The 16,335-nt window shown below is 48.7% G+C and overlaps 1 protein-coding gene across 7 annotated transcripts; it reads right to left on the reverse strand.

The window, feature by feature from the left end:
* Positions 1–298: 298 nt before the first annotated feature.
* Positions 299–13,267, reverse strand: LOC128341522 (uncharacterized). 7 transcript variants are annotated; one of them, XM_053287761.1, is made up of 9 exons: positions 12,436–13,266; positions 4,434–4,520; positions 3,402–3,923; positions 2,775–2,854; positions 2,409–2,499; positions 2,188–2,271; positions 1,456–1,560; positions 987–1,059; positions 299–586 (listed from the first exon to the last, which is right to left on the reverse strand). In XM_053287761.1, the coding sequence occupies exons 3-9, from the start codon at positions 3,504–3,506 to the stop codon at positions 480–482; spliced, it is 645 nt and encodes a 214-aa protein (XP_053143736.1). In that variant the 5' UTR covers positions 3,507–3,923; positions 4,434–4,520; positions 12,436–13,266; the 3' UTR covers positions 299–479. The 7 variants fall into 7 exon arrangements, with proteins under 7 accessions (XP_053143736.1, XP_053143730.1, XP_053143731.1 ...); XM_053287755.1 differs by lacking the exons at positions 299–586; positions 987–1,059 and having other exon boundaries at positions 1,085–1,560; positions 3,402–3,453; positions 3,737–3,923; positions 12,436–13,267; XM_053287756.1 differs by lacking the exons at positions 299–586; positions 987–1,059 and having other exon boundaries at positions 1,085–1,560; positions 3,402–3,453; positions 12,436–13,267.
* Positions 13,268–16,335: the final 3,068 nt, after the last annotated feature.

Below are 16,335 nucleotides of genomic sequence, written 5' to 3' on the forward strand. Positions count from 1 at the left end.
GACTTTGTACAGTCTGGGAGCGTATGGTGGCTTTCAAAAAGAGGCTCCATGCAGCCACACTTTGCCTTGATCTCTCAGCTGGACATTGGGCTGGGGAGGGATGTGTCTAGGCAGACATTCCAGAATTGCAGCTTTCCCAATCAACTTACTAGAGATGCCCCAGATGAATTTCTGCCTAGTGCACCTCTACAAGGCACGGTGCTTCCCCCAGCTGTTATGTTGCTTTGTAAATGTCTGGGCAGAAATTCAAGATATATAGCAGTTTCACTAATAGTAAGAATAAGAATGCAAATAAGAATAAGAACAATAAACAGTATTTATTAAGATAAAACAAACAAAAAATTAAATCATAACAGATCAAAAAAGGGGGGAGGGGTGAAGGAAATACAAAATACAATACAGAACCATTTCAAAGTCATTGTTAAAATCAATTATGTAATATGTATGATATGTATGATTCTTAAAAACATATAATACTTTCAGGCAGCTATTCTCCTAGCTTTAGGAGCATTAAAAAGAAAAGGAAGCAAATGGGCGATCAGACAAAGATCCTCCTTTTCATGGAAGTCCTCGAAGACAAGGCCATCTGAAGAGAAGAGAAGAGAAGAGAAGAGAAGAGAAGAGAAGAGAAGAGAAGAAGTAATATTCTGATGTTAATTGATTTAGGTAAGGAGGGACTTATACATGTTGAACAAATGGAGGAGGGTCTAATGGGTCACTTTTTGCCTTGGGGTTCACAAAGCAGAAGGCAAGCATGGCTTCGAGACCTCACAGTTTTGCTGCAAGGTCTTTGCCTGCAAGAACCGTTTTTACCCCTGTGAGAGGGGTTGGGAGTTTGGGACATGCCCACTAGGGAGGCCTGCCACAGAGAGGTCAGAGCAAAACTGGGGCTCTTTGGACAAACGATGACCTTTGTCGCTCAAGCCCATTCTGGAATTCCAAGGAGACAGTTTTGAGCTCCCCAATTCCCTGGAAATTGGCATTACCTTTGATGGTGCTCTGGATGTCATGATGATCCAACTCCTTTGCCTTGTGAAAGAAAACCTTCCATGTGGCCAGCTGCAGAAATAGAGATGGAAATGGTACTTTTCATGTCAATGTGACACCATATCCAAAGCAGCTAAGAATTGAAGATGATCCAGTTGGATACAAAGTTGAGGATTCCCAAAGATGTAGCGTGGCTCTTCTGGGCACTGGGCAGCTGGAAGAGACACTGGGGGGACCCAGCTCTCTTCTGTTCCTCCTGCCCCTGCTGCTGTCCCCAGGGGCATTCGGTGAGCCCCAGTGGAAACAGCCTCTCTCCAGCAAGTATGCTGCCCGGCAGCCCCCGTGTGACCAAAGACCACTGGGAGGTCTTCTTCTGAACCTGGAACTTGACAAGGGGTCCCACAGAGGATGCTGAAGCAGAAGATGAAGCAGAGGATGCTGAAGCCATGTCCACAGCAGGGTACTTACTTCCACATTGGGCAGTCTGGCCACGTGAGCCAGAGCATCAATGTAGGCTTCTCGGCCCAGAGTCTGCAGCCGGGGCTTCTCCGAGTTGATGTACTTGTGGAGCTCCTGTGGGTTGAAACAGCAGCTCAGAGTCATCGCACTGGCCTAAATCATCCCTTGCCATGCTACTGAGAGCTAAGCCCGGAAGGAATTTGTCCCACTACAGGAAGATCCCTTGGTTGCTGGCCCAAAGGAATCGAAGGATGATCTAATTCCATATAAACACCCCCCCCCAATAAAGTTGACAAGATCTTCAACATTTCTGAAGGTTGCTTATGGGAGTGATGTTTTCTCTGTCTTCTCAGCCAGTTGACTTCTAATAGGGAAATGACCTAGACATATCTTCAGTAAACTAAGAGAATGGGGTCTGCTGCCTCTTTCTGTCAGGCCACGTTCGGATGTTGGAGAGGCAAAAGTCAGAAGCCCCATTCACACCTTATGTTCCACACTCGGACCATGAGTGGACAGTGCACAGGTGCAGATCTGGACACAAGGACAGGAATTCATTCATGATGTTGAATACAGGCACTGCTTGACACTCCCTCTCTGTACCAGGCCTGTGAGGGGCCCGTGCCCAGGTTCACTTTGAAAAGAAATGCAACTACATTCATGCACACAAAATCACATACCAGTGTTCAGACACCTGCACACATCTACTACCCGATGTCTGAATAGGGCTTCCATTTCACTTACCTTCAAGATGCCAATTGTGTCCTGGATAGAGGGGGCATCCTCCAGCAGCCCCCTGAGCATCTTCTTGAAGGATGCCATTTTCTCCTTCAAGGAGGGAAAGAGAAGATAAGTCATGAGTAGGAGACACAACCGGTCTTGAGAATACAACATTGAAAAATCACTCACAATGACAGCGGTATCACGTTTTCTTCGCAAGAGAAAAAAGCCCAAGAAGAATTTACCTGGGTCCCTGGGTCCAGATGATCCACCCCGGACACCGCCATGTGCAGGACGGCTGCTTTTACATTGAACGGCAGAGCTGGCTTCATTTTGCTGGAGGGAGAAAGATGATATTTTGTAGTGTGAGAAGGACTGGTGATCCAGCCAATGGAAGCTCCTCTAAAGAAGAGGAACATAGCAACCCAGCAAGGTCTGTAATGGGTTCTCCTCTTTTCCCTGAAAAGGTTCAATCCCGGTCTGGGAAGGACCTGATTTGGAGAAGGCCCTAATACTTAACAAATTAAAAGCTATATTTTAAAAAGGGGGAGATCCAGTTACAGATCTTTCCTGGTTTGCCACTGCCCTTTCTCTGTGGACTATAAGCATACCTGAGTTCCGTAAGAGTGTCCATGGTGAGGCTCAAGAGAAACCCAGGGTCTGGATGCTTCTTGATGTCCTCCATAATTTCCTGGCAGAGATCAAAGAGCAGAAGAGAGTTGGTCAGTACCCATGGACTTCATTGGGATAGCACCAGCCTCAAACACACGCTTTTGGCAGTCAGGTTTTGACTGAGCCTACGCTTGGTCATCATCTTCCATTCTCTGCCACATCTCACTCTCTAGTACGGCATCCACAGCCTTGTCTTTTTCATACGACAGCATCTCACTTTCACAGGACTTGGCATCCTTAATACCGTCAATAATGGACGTCAAGAATTCAGTCCAGCAGAGGATGACCTGAATATTAGAAGCATTGAGCTGTTAGAGATGAAGGACTCTCCGTGCCTTCCTGGAAATGGAGCGTGCACCCTTACTTGGTGGGCTGCTCTCAGGTCCTTTCTGGGGACCCCACCCCCTCCATGGAATATTGTGCTTCTGCCTCTCAGGGATAATGCAGAAGTGGGAAAGGGATCAGAGCAGAGAGTGGGAGCTTTCAGATCCCGTATGGGGCAAATGACTCTCAGAGAAATGTCCTGGGCTCTAGGGAGGAAGGCCCTTTTCTGAATGGATCCCTACCTCAGCTCTTTCCATTTTCTCCACTCCAGTAGTCAGATCCCAGTAGTCAGATCTGGAAGGGAAGAAGAGTCGGGGGTGAGTGGGTTTAAGGACTTTGATTCCCATTTGGAATTTAAAAATGGGGATTCCCTTTCTTGGAATTAAGGCGGGCTACCAGTTCGAGGTTACATCCCAAGTCAGCCAGCCTATATGAATAATGAGAGATTAGCATCTCCCCAAGGGAAGCGACTTCTCACCAAAGGCCTTTTCATTCAGACCCACAAGTCTGCCAGGTTCCCAAGCACTAGATGTACCACCCTCCCCAAAGAGTCGGCCCCAGTCCCAACCAGGGGCACCTGCTCATCGATGGTGACTCCGGATACTGCCGGGGAGTCCCCTGTGGGAGTTGGAGGTGGTGCTGGAGTAGGCTCAATGCGGTGTTTCCATTTAAAGAACCTCCCTCTGGGGGGCTTGCCCTTGGCGGAGTCACTGGTGGGTGAGGACTTAAAGATCTGCCTACAGCAAAGGCAGACTCTTCGCAACCTAGAAGAGAGCAGGGAGAAGGTGAGAATGCGACCCTTAAGCAGACATTGGCAGGAGTTGGGGCCAATGGGGCAGGGAAGGAGTGCAGAACAGAAGGAGGGGCAGCAATACAGGTAGCCCAATAGGCTTCCAGATGGTGCATCATCCTCCTTCTGGCTGAGGAATTGGGTCGAGACAGCTGCTCCAATGCTTTGGGGCAGAGACCTTTGACATATGGGGTGCAGTTCTGGTCAGCCCAGCTCAGCCAGATTATGTTAGAGCTGGCAAAGTTGCAGAGAAGAACCATGAACGAGCTCAGGGGTGAATGGAAACCGTGTAACCAAAAGGCAGTCCTGTTTTCAGGCACTGCATGACACTTCCTAGCTGGACCAGGCATGTGAGGGGCCCGTGCCCAGGTTCACTTTAAAAACAAATGCAACTACAGTCATGCACACAAAATCACATACCAGTGTTCAGACACCTGCACACATGTACTACCGACTGTCTGAATAGGGCTTTCATTGCACTTACCTTCAAGATGCTGATTAAATTCCAGACAGAGGGGGCCTCCTCCAGCAAAGCCCTGATCATCCTCTGGAGCGCCTCAATGTTCTCGTTCTATGGGGGGCGGGGAGAAAAGATCAGACATGAGTATATGAGTGACAACCGGTCTTGAGAATGCAACATTGAAAAAGCACTCATGTTTATTGTGGTATTGTGTTTGATTCCAGTTGTGCCAAGAAACCACCAGGACATATGGAAGTGGGAAAGGGTGCTCACAATTAACCTGGAAGAAGAGCTTATACATTAAATCCAGGAAAAGTAAGAAACCACCTGTGCAGGGAGTCACACCATTTCTAACTTGGTCATTCTTTTGGAACTCTCCCGTTCAGTGTGGGGTCAAATATTCACTTTCCAAAGTGTTTTGGTAACCAGTTCAAACACCTTGAACCAGTTTAGTTACATTTCCTACAGGATAATATCCAAACTCTTTAGCTTGCCATGTAACTCTAGAAAAAGACAACCATGGGACTTGACTTGAGAAGAAAGCATCATGCCAGTCTTTCTGAATGAAACCAATGATGGAATGATGGAACGCCATCTTCTGAACTGGTTACCACTACAGCGCTTTGCTTCGGGTTCCAGTTGGGGCCAACCAGGAGATTTTCAGTTGACACTGAATTCTTCCTTCTTCATAGAACATATTATGACAAAGCAAAACTGTGGCATCCTTACATAGAAAAGATTCTGAAGTTGTCTCAAATGGGACAAGTAGCCCGGGAGTGGAAGCAGCAGGAGTTTGTGGCACAGGAGAAAAAAAGCTCAATAAGAATATCCCTGCGTCCCTGGGTCCAGCTGGTTGACTCTGGACACGGCCACGTGCAGGACTGCTGCTATGAGATTAATTGGCAGAGCTGGCTTCATTTCACTGGAGGAAGAAATCTTAGATTTCATCGTGTGAGGAGGGCTGGTGATCCAGCCCACGGAAGCTCATCTAGAGCAGAGCATCATGGCAAGCCAGCAAGTGTTGGGGAATGTCCTGGGCTGAGTGGAGGAAGGCCCTCTACTCAATGGTTCCTGACCTAAGACCTGGAATGGAAAAAGAAACAGAGAGGGGTGGGACACCGTCTTTTGGAATGAAGGCTGGCTACCATTGATTGGTTACAGCACAAGTCAATAATCCATCGGTAAGACAGCCGCCTTGCTACCAAATGGCAAAACCTAGCCTGGCTGCTGGGCAAAACTTTGGGGAGGAAGGAATGCTCTGTCACCCATGTCTTGGTCTGTGGAGTCACACCAGCTGACTGGGGATGTGGATGGTAACTGTGCCTGTTGGTGGGGGCTGGCGTTACAGGGCTGTAAAACAGCAATAAAACCACAAAGAAGACATTGAAAATGTGAATGGCACCTTGCTGACAGTGGGAAGGAAAAGGCTGAACAATGGGAAGACTAGTCCTCCCAGAAAACCAACTGAGAGACTAGCTCTCACCAGATGTAATTTTATCTGGCTCAGTATGGCAATGGACTGAAATGACCCTGACACAATTAAAAAGAAATCATTAAAAACCACCTGATTTCCCAATTGCTCTGTGGGTTGGGTGGTGGGTAGCACCCATCATGCTCAACCCGCTCTGGTGCCCCCAGAAGCCAGAAGAGTGTTCCAAAGAAGTGGGAAAGCAACCGAAAAGGCCCTTTCCCGGGTCCTAGAGCCCCAAACCTCTCAGAAACCAGGGACCGACAAAAGGGCCATCTGAGACGATCTAACCGGAAGGGATGTAACTGGAAAGGGAGAGGCGGGTCTGTAGGTAGACAGATGCCAAGCCCTGAAAGGCTTTCAAAGTCAGAACCAGGACCTAGCAGGGCCTGTGTGGTGGGCGCCCCCTATTGCAAGTGCCCTTCGAATCCTGGAGGCTTGGGAGCAGCAGCAGCTGCTGCTGCTGCTAGCCGAGGGCACGCCAGAACCATTGCTGCCAGCAGGAGAAAGGGGGTGAAAGGGGTCGCAGGTACAGCAGCACCATCATCGTCCCAAGACGCTTGGGGTCCTTTCCCCTGCTGACTCATGTAGATGCAGACCGTACCTACTACCCACTACTACCCAGTACCTGCTACTCAGTAGGTGCAGACGGCATGTCTATGGTCACTAAGGCAGAACTTGAAGTGATCCCACACCAGGCTGCCACCATGCTCACCGGCCCATGGGTGGTGAAGCTGCTGGTTCCTTCAGGGACCCCACCATCACAACTGGAGACTCGCATTGATAAGAGGGATTGGGGGCATGGTGAGACCGATCTCCAAGCGAGACCACTTTGGTTGGGCTAGCAGCCAAAGCAGTCGGCACCTCCTCCACAACATGTATTCAACATCAGTCAGTCCCTGCTCATACCTTTGGCTAGTTCACACAGAGAGATGCAGCAAGTTCTCATCATCACTGGCAAGAAGCAAGCAGCCTGGCCTCTGTTGGAGGGTTTCCTTGTCTCAGGTTCAGGATTACATGTCAAAAGGATCTTCACTTTCAAAGAGTGTTCTAATCGGAGGCACCTTCAGCAAGTTTCAGGTCTAGATGCAAGTGCCTTACAGTTCTGTGTCCCCCTTGTGAAGAACAAGCAGGCCCGGTGCTACCGTTAGGCCAACTAGGCAGCAGAGTGCAGACCTCAGACATCAGGGGGGCGCAGAGTGTAGAGTGTCAATGTGTTTGCCTAGGGCGCAAAAGAGTCTGGCACCGACCCTGGGAACACGTGCACCAACATCCTACTGTTGGTTTTTTCTGCTAGTTAGATTGTCTTCAACATATTCCAAAGCCCAGCTTTCTAGGCCATATGGAAGTTTTGATGCTGTCCATGAGATGTATTTGACATTACGAGAGGGAGGGAGGGAGGGAGGCAGGGAGAGATAAACCTCTTCATTTGTCTCTGCTCAGGAGACTTCCATGCTCCTTTTGAATTAGGTCTGCAATTGAACGTACTGTAAGGAAGTTGCTATTATTTGCTCTGCTGTGGAATACAAAACTACACTTCTCTTGAAGATGTGACCACGTTTGTACCACATGAGAAACAACAGACGGATCAGGAAGAGGTGTCAATCCAGCAGAGAGCAGCATGTCTTGACACCATGCAAAACTCAGTAGTGAGAATCCCAAGGAACACATTAGAAGAGAGCCTTTTCTATTGGAATCCTCGACTTCAGTTAGAAACTGTTGTTACAAGCAAAGAAGTGTTTACTGTCCCTCTCCTTGATCTGTCTGACAGCCTTGAGGTGCGTCAGGGAGACAAAAGAGAAGATCATGAATGGTTTTGTGCAAGTGTCATCCGCAGTAACATACAAGAAGCCCACGCGCAAGCCTGTGTTGCCAAAGAGCAGAGCGGAGGGGAGGGCCAGCAGACCCACACACCTTTCTCCTCCGCCTGGTAGGCATGCTGGTCGATGCAAGTCTCTGTGCTTCTCACTTTGGTGGATGGCACCTAGCAGTCAATGCTGCAGCCTACCTCTCTTAGGTTAGATTTGGAGAAGAATGTGGCAGATGCTGGACACCCCTGAACCAAGTTTGTAATCTCCAAAGCCACAAATTCTTCAACACACCAACACACTCTTGCTTTCTCTGTGTAATTCTCCATTAGGATACCATCCCTGTTGGATGCTGTCCTCTTAGGAACCTAGGAAGCTGCCATATACTGAGTCAGACTATTAGTCCATCTAGCTCAGTATTTTCTACACAGAGTGGCAGTGGCTTCTCCAAGGCTACAGGCAGGAATTTCTCTCAGCCCTCTCTTGGAGAAGCCAGGGAGACCAAAGCTAGGAGTCAGGCACTGTATGGCGCACAGTAGGGCCCCTATCCTTCTTATAAACCCCTGGAGGCTGTGCAAAATCAATTTCTTAGGACAATACTAAGAGCACCAAGTGTGCTCATTCTGTGATGTTGAGATTTGATTTGGGTATTCTGAGAATTGAGGCTAGAGCTTGGATGTTGATCCTAGCATTTTGGCTTAGGATAAACTTCTTTCCTCAAGGATGGATTTTGGCCATTTGGGTTGATAGTTTTCAATCTTCTTGGGCCCAGGCAATCCATGCTAAAATTCTTTCATTGGGATTCTCCATGGATTATCTGGTTTTGTTGAGCCATAATCAAGCTCTACAGGCTCTGAAGCAGAGAATCCTGGATAATGAAAAGCAACACGAGTTTTCCACGATCCCAGATCAAAAACAGCTGGAGGGCCAAGGTTCCCCAGCCCTGCTTTAGAGCAAGGTATGACCTGCTCCTGTCGGTTGTGCATGTGGGGAGAATAAAGAGTATACCTAGGGAAGATAGAATCTGCCCTTGTGGTTATAGGGCGATTGAAACCATCCAACATGTATTGCTCCGTTGTTTGTTTTACAGAGAGTTAAGACCCTCCCTGATATCTCCTTGTCTGGCACCCTCTCCAGGATGCTTAGAAGACTTTTGTGTCTCTTATCTTTGGACAGATCAATCTCCATCTATTACATATAAGGTCGCGAAGTGTTGCTCTAATGCTATGTGGTTACGTCAGTTTTTTATTTCATGCGTATGTTCTTCCTGAAGTTTTAGTTTCTATTTCTATTTCTTGTTAGCAATTGCTAGTTAAGTCTTTGATTGGTACTGTATGTGACCGATGTTTTATTATTTTCTAGCAACTGTTAATCTTTTGTAGGATTTATTTATTCTCCCATTTTTAGTTGTTTTATAAGCTGACCATGGGTCGTGAATAAAATATCTGTCTATCTACAGTATCTATCTATCTATCTATCTAATATGCCATTAAAAAGTAAAAACCTCTGCTAGAAGTCAGTGAGCTGGTTTTGTTGTTGTTAGCACACAGGCAACACCAAAACTATTTTGTGAAAATATACCAATAACAACATTTAGAAAAATCTACCAGCACCTGGGGAATTCTCCCCACCCTCCTTTCCACTTTCATTTTGTCGGTGCTGTGTCATTTTTCTCCCCCTTCACACTCTCTTGCTTCGTAGTTGTCCAAGTCGCTAAGTGAGGTTACATGAAGAGGACCAGAAAGGGCCAGCACCAACGTGCCTCCTGGCCATTATAAGTAGGAGGATCCATGGAGAACAGGGCTTGCCTGTAAAGCAGAACCGGTTTTGGCCCTTCCAGAGATGGTGATATGAAAGGAATAGTCATGTGCACGGACCGGTTCGGAGGCCATTCTAAAGGCCTCCAGACCGGTCCGGGCACGCGTGGTTTTGGTTCGGGTGGGGGGATTCCAAACAAGTTCGGGGGGGGGCTTTACTTACCCCTCAAGAATGCAGCCATATTTCTTGAAGTAAGCGGGCGGCATACCTCCCTGCCGCCCGCTTCATTCCCCCGCCTCCGCGGCTGCTATTGCTGCTACCTTTGAATCAATACGCAATCGGGCGGCAGGGTATCTCCCAGCCCCTGCCGCCCGGCTCTTCAATGCCCCCCGACTTCGCCTAAATGGCCCTGCCGCCCCAGGACCCCTGCCGCCCCTTCCCTTCCCTTCCTATGTTCCCATTCTCAAGGGGTCGGCAGGAGAACTCCCCCGCCGACCCCGTCCCCTTCCCCAGGCGGCTGCGCTCTAAAGTTAGAGCGGGCGGCGGGAGAGCTCTCAGCCGCCCGCTCGCTTCCCCGCTGCGGCGCTGCAAATGGCTTCTAGGAAGCCTTTTGCGCAGGCGTGCTAAAGGCTTCCTAGAAGCCATTTGCAGCGCCGCAGCGGGGAAGCGAGCGGGCGGCTGAGAGCTCTCCCGCCGCCCGCTCTAACTTTAGAGTGCAGCCGCCTGGGGAAGGGGACGGGGTCGGCGGGGGAGTTCTCCTGCCGACCCCTTGAGAATGGGAACATGGGAAGGGAAGGGAAGGGGCGGCAGGGGTCCTGGGGTGGCAGGGCCATTTAGGCGAAGTCGGGGGGCATTGAAGAGCCGGGCGGCAGGGGCTGGGAGATACCCTGCCGCCCGATTGCGTATTGATTCAAAGGTAGCAGCAGTAGCAGCCGCGGAGGCGGGGGAATGAAGCGGGCGGCAGGGAGGTATGCCGCCCGCTTACTTCAAGAAATATGGCTGCATTCTTGAGGGGTAAGTAAAGCCCCCCCCCGAACTTGTTTAGAATCCCCCACCCCAGTGCCGGACCGCAACTCCGCGGTTCCGTGCACACCCCTAGAAAGGAAACCCCTTCATTCATTCCCTGGGCCTGCTTTGGATCTTCTTTACAGAGATCATGGGAGCATTGTGGAATTAAAAGGGCATGGCTGAAGTTGTCCTCAGGTTGAATTCAAACCCAGTTATCCATGGATCCTATATCTGTGGTTTAGCATATCCGTGGTCGGGCAATTGACACCCGACCCCGGCTTACACGGAAAAGAAATGGTTAATTTCTGTGTATCCACGGTATGGAGATGCCCGAAAATATCCTCCAAAAATATTTCCAGATGCCGTTTTGTAAAAGGGAGCTCATTAAGTTTTTAAAAACACTATTTTGTGCAAAAAAAATTGCTGAATAATGGAAAGGACTAAGACGGGGGTGGGTGGGTGGCTAGCTGGGTGCCCACAGAGCACAGTAGGGTGCTTTGTTTCACTCTTTTAAACGTTCTGTGGCCATTTCCCCAGCAATTTTTTCATTGACTTAATGCCTTGGTATATGCCGTTTCGGAATCGGTGGTTGTAGCGGAGAATGGAACCCTCCCGGATACTGAGGACCGCCTGTATATCCCGTCCTTGAGCGGTATGGGATCCAGCCACAGACAAGCACACTCTTCCAGAAACATACAAACTGGGACCGAGTGTTGAGATAGTGCAGTACAAGACTAACAAGAAGTCTACAATGGGGAAGTGACTGAAAAGGTGCAGCTTGACACACCTCCTCACATAGGCGACAAGGAGAAGGAATGGCCAACTTCTGCATCCGATAGCTGTCCACACTGGAGCCAGTGTGGTGTAGAGTTGGACTAGGACTGGGGAGCCCCGAGTTCAAATCCCTGTTCAGCTATGAAGCTCATTGGGTGACTCTGGGCCAGTCACTCATTTCTCAGCCTAACCTACCTCACAGGCTTGTTGTGAGGGCAAACCTAACCACAGACACCGCTTCAAACACAGGAAGCAATGAAGAATCCACCTTCCCTTTTGATGAAGCCCCCCAAAGGTAAACCAAACCGACAGAAAGCAGCTCTCGTCAAGGAGGTGGCTGCACCGCTGCTGACCCACCAGGCATGGAAAGGGCCTTGATGGATGCTCAGCAACTCCCCTGTCTTTGCGGTGCTGGGAAGTAAGCAGAACCAGGGAGTTTCATTAGACTCCTGGTGGGCTATGAGGGGTGGGGGTGGCACAAGCCCTGCAGATCTGGACTCCTGGAAACATTTGTCCATCCAGGGCAATCTCAGAATCAAGATTGGGATGACACTAGTGTTAGTCTAAAGGTCTCGCAGAAGTCGAGATATGGTAACTCCAATCAATGGACAGCTCGGGCTTCACGGAGACTTCCGATCTTCGGTCTTGTCTGTGCCTTCCATCCTCCTCCTAGTTATCTCCCTCTGGGATGGATGGTTTGTCCCCACCCCCCTAAGAAACCCTTTAAAACATACCAGGACGGCAACACGGATTCAGCACAAGGCATTCGCTGCCCACAGTTCTGGCTGGTGCCCACAGAGAGAGGCAGCAAGGAGGACTCACCATCCCTCAGGCAGGAAGAAGCCGGTCTTTCCAAGCCAGATCCCTTTCCTCCTGTGTGTGTGTCAGGACTCCTGCCAGAGGCCCAGGGGGAGCGGGGAGGAGTTCCCTCACTGGGGTGGGATCCTTGCCCGGAAGGGGTTCCCAGGAGGCTGCTGCCACCATCCACTGTATTATTTTGATGTGGGGAAACACGCTCCCCATATCCGGTGCCTGGGGGTGGGGGATTAAGGGGCCCAACCCTCCCCCAAGGGCTGAGCAGTCCTCGGCCTCCAAAGGCAGGTGCCGAAGGCAGACCCAGAGCAGCCAGGATTTCGTTTCGGATTCCAAGGAAAAGTGGTGCAGTAAGGACTTTTCACCAAAGAGATGACCAGAGAGAGGTCTCAGTAACCTGGCAATGTAGATCCCCAGCGATCCTCACAGAAGAACCACTTCCCTCCAGAGGCCTTGCACGGATGTCCTGGTCCTTCTTCCTCACAGGCTGCGGCCTTCCCATCTCCCCAGCAGCTCTCGGCCTGCTTCTTCCTCGGGGTCCTCCTCCTCCTCCTTCTCCTCCTGGGACAGACTCACCAGGAGACCAGAGCTTCTGCTGGGGGTGGAGCCAGGAATCCCGCCCAGTCCTCTGAGCTGGTCCCTTTGATTTGGCTCTAAGCGAGGCCTAGTCCTCCCTCCAGTCCTTACACTGTAATGCTACATTGTGCGTTATCACCTCTTCAGGATGACTAGTCCTCATTGTCCTAGATGTCACTGACTGCAGATGCCTCCCTAGCTGAGCAATTAGCTGGCCAGCAAGATTCCTGGGAAGAGGCAAAGGGTGCCCTAACAGCTCATCCAGAGAGAGGAGGGGGGTTTCTTTTGGTTGTGTAGCACCAGCCTTTCCAATCACACAGTCACAATTGTTGGAGATGGAGTTCCAGTGCATCGACCTCTTGCACCAACTATCCTAATGATGACCACTAGGGGCATTGGGAGTAGAGGTCGTGAGTGGGGGTCTCCCTCAACTCTTCTATCTGCCTCTACTCTATGAGCCCTGATCTGACTCTTCCGCACTTCCTGTGCTGATGAGACTCAATCCTTCCTTTCCTCTTAGAGAACCGATGGAAACATCTGTCTCCCTCCTTACCTATTCATCATGTTGGCCTTTAGATTAGGGTTAGGCTTTCCTATCCAAGTGTACTTCACCAATCAATTCTTAGTATTCAGTTCAACAAGAATCTCCATGCATTTTCTCTAAAGAGCTGCAACAACTAGACCATCCTCTGCTACCTACTCTGGAACGGGAGTGTGTGCTCATTCCTTAGTGCTCTGCTGCTTTACCTACTGGGGGTGAAAATTAACAACCGTCAACAACAATCACTGACGTCTGTGTTCTACATTGCTTCCTCTTTTGCCTGGTTTATTTTTCTTCCCTGCAGAAAATGTATGGAGGCTAGAAAAGTGATGTTCCCCTGACATTTGCAAGAGTGGGAAAGGCAGAAACACCACTGGAGAGACACAACCCAATCAATCAGGGCGTCTAGAAGGAAGGGCATGGCCTGCTCCCCTCCCGTTAAAATGTTGAAAGTTGATCTTTATGGAAGGCTGCAGTGCCCAGACTGATGCCTTGCCTGCACATGCTCCAAGTGATGTGCTTGCATGGTGGCCCGTTTGAAGAACTACTCCGAGAGAGAGAAAATAAGATTCCAAGAGCAGAATTACATTATCAATTGATTTATTTTATTTAATGTATTTATGTACCACCCAAAACTTATGTCTCTGGGAGGCTTACAATAAACAGTACACATTATATAAAAATAAAACATTAATAGAATGTATTGTCCTTGGTATGAAAATGTGAAAGCCACCAATTTTTGTGTGATACTGAAAACAAAATCCCGCAATTAATACATCCTTTATTGGGTCCTTCTGGCAAAATGAAGGGAGCATCTCAGAACGGAAAACTTCTTCTGGCCATGACTTCCTGATGGGGGAAAGAAGGGCTGGATAAGGGCCACAACAGGTGGTTGTGTCTTATAGACAGGTCAGTCGAGCTGAATGATGTCTTCCCATTCATCAATGGGACAGATCCCATTGGCCTGTACATTGGGTAGTGTGGTCATCCAGTCCCATGCCTTCACAGGTATCTTCCATGGTTGGCTTTGATGTACTGGAGGGCTTCACACGGTACACGTACCCTGAGTTCTATGAACTCGGTCCAACAGAGTGTGGATTTGGAAAACAGGGACCTGTGTAACATAAAGGACAGGAGGGTTAATGGAATGCATTTTTTGAAAAAGCCTTGCCATGAACTGGAGCACAACCTTTGTGGAAAAGCAAGATCTATATAGTAGTAGTAGTGGTGGTAGTAGCGAATAATAAGAACATTCTGCTTCCTCCAGGAAGGCTGACAGCAGGATGCCATCCATCCTCAGGCAGTCATAGCTCTACATTATTGACCCTTCCAGGAGAATTAACACTTCCTGGGGAATATCACTCAGTCAGTTTCATGGGAAAGCAAGCATTTGTCACAGGTGGTCTTAGTCCAAGTGTAGCACACTCTCTAGAACGCTGCTCTGGCTGTAAGCATGCCGCACCATTTTTGAAAAATGCTGGAACCAAGCTGGCCCTCATACATACAGATGATATTCCCCAGGAATTGTAGATTCTCTTGGAAGGGTCAATAATGTGGAGCTTGACTGCCTGAGGATGGATGGCATCCTGCTTTCAGCCTTCCTGGGGGAAGCTGGTTCTTACTATGGACTACTACTATTTATAGACTGCTTTTCCACAAATGTTTTCCAAAGCAGTTTACATAGAAAAAGAAACACAAAATGAGGGGCCTCACTGTTTCCTCAACTGGACTTTGACTGTGGTTTGAAACACAGTTAACTCTTTCTTCTAGCTCCAACACAAGGTTGGTTAAAAAGAAGAGAGCAGGTTGTCTTCCAGGCAGAACATGCCCACCATTCCTGACCTTCTCATTGAGGAGCCCTTGAGATGCCTCTGTGGGATCCCAGGGTCCCCCAAAACACAGTTTGAAAACCCAGCTGCAGACAATGCAATTGCTTGATGCCTGGTGGGCTCTTTCTTGTTTACGCTCCCTCCACCAAGACAGATGCTCTGTGCTTCCTGGGAGGAGCATTTCATCTTAGGGTGGGCAGATAGCTCATTTTCTTCCCCCCAGACATGGAACCCAAATCATACTAGAATATTTTGCCCGATTTGCCCTGTATTCCTCCATTCCACACGTTCACATCATCTTCTCCCTGAAAAGAGAGCTCCGAGCTGTCTTCCACTTGTAAGGGAGACAAAAATACACCTTGTATGAACAAAAATATTTCATAGAGGCTGCAGTTGAGCACTGAAAACACACAAAACAGAGAAAATGCTACACCTGAATTGGTCACCTTTGCGCATATAACCTCTGCTACAATTTGAATGAGACGTCTCTAGTGGATTTGAAGATATGCAGAGATGCAAGAGCCAAATGGAAAGAATGTTCATCCCCCCCCCGACCCCCAAAGCAAACAATTTTAATTCATACATACATATTCACCCAGCTCATGGCTAAATGTCCAAAACAACAACTCCATGGAAAAGCTTTGCGCTTGAGGTGATATGGAGGTTGCAATTGTGGTGTTGTTAGGGGAGCCTATTCAGAGATGCGAGTTACCACCCGATGTTTCAATGATCCAGTGAATATGTGACACACATTCATCAACCTGAAGTAAGAACAACGATCAGAGTGTGTTCCTGTCAATCTTACTTAATGGCCTTTGAGATGATCTGCAAGTGGAAGGTCACTGCACTCTACACTCACATCACAAGTTACAAGAATACTATCTCATATTCAGTTCCTTTACAACCTTTTCGAGATTGATCAAAACTATTGCCCTATTTTCAGGCTTTGAGGATATTTTCCAAAATATCTCATGGATATTATCCATTTGCCATTTGGAGTTGGTAGCCCAAAAGATGGATGTTTCTAGATAGGGCCTCAATACTTACTAGTACATTTTATCTCTCCAGTGGTAATAGACTACTGTTTCTGAATTAGCAGGTTAACTTAGAAACAGCAGCAGGTAGAGATGAGATTCTAACAGCTAGAGACGGGATTCTGAATGGAATGCTAAAGGCCCGCAACCAATGGGCAGGGCTAATTGCACAGCAGTTTCACCCCAAACTCTTGCCCCGGTCTCAGTCAGGCAGCAATTGTGCCTACAGAAACTGCACAACTGCTCTGTCCAGGTGACTGCAGGCCACTGAGCATGACTGTAGAGCTGTGCCAAGAACCCACCGAAAAGCGGCTCCT

Source organism: Hemicordylus capensis, chromosome 2 (assembly GCF_027244095.1).
Source record: "Hemicordylus capensis ecotype Gifberg chromosome 2, rHemCap1.1.pri, whole genome shotgun sequence".
Taxonomy (NCBI): Eukaryota; Metazoa; Chordata; class Lepidosauria; order Squamata; family Cordylidae; genus Hemicordylus; species Hemicordylus capensis.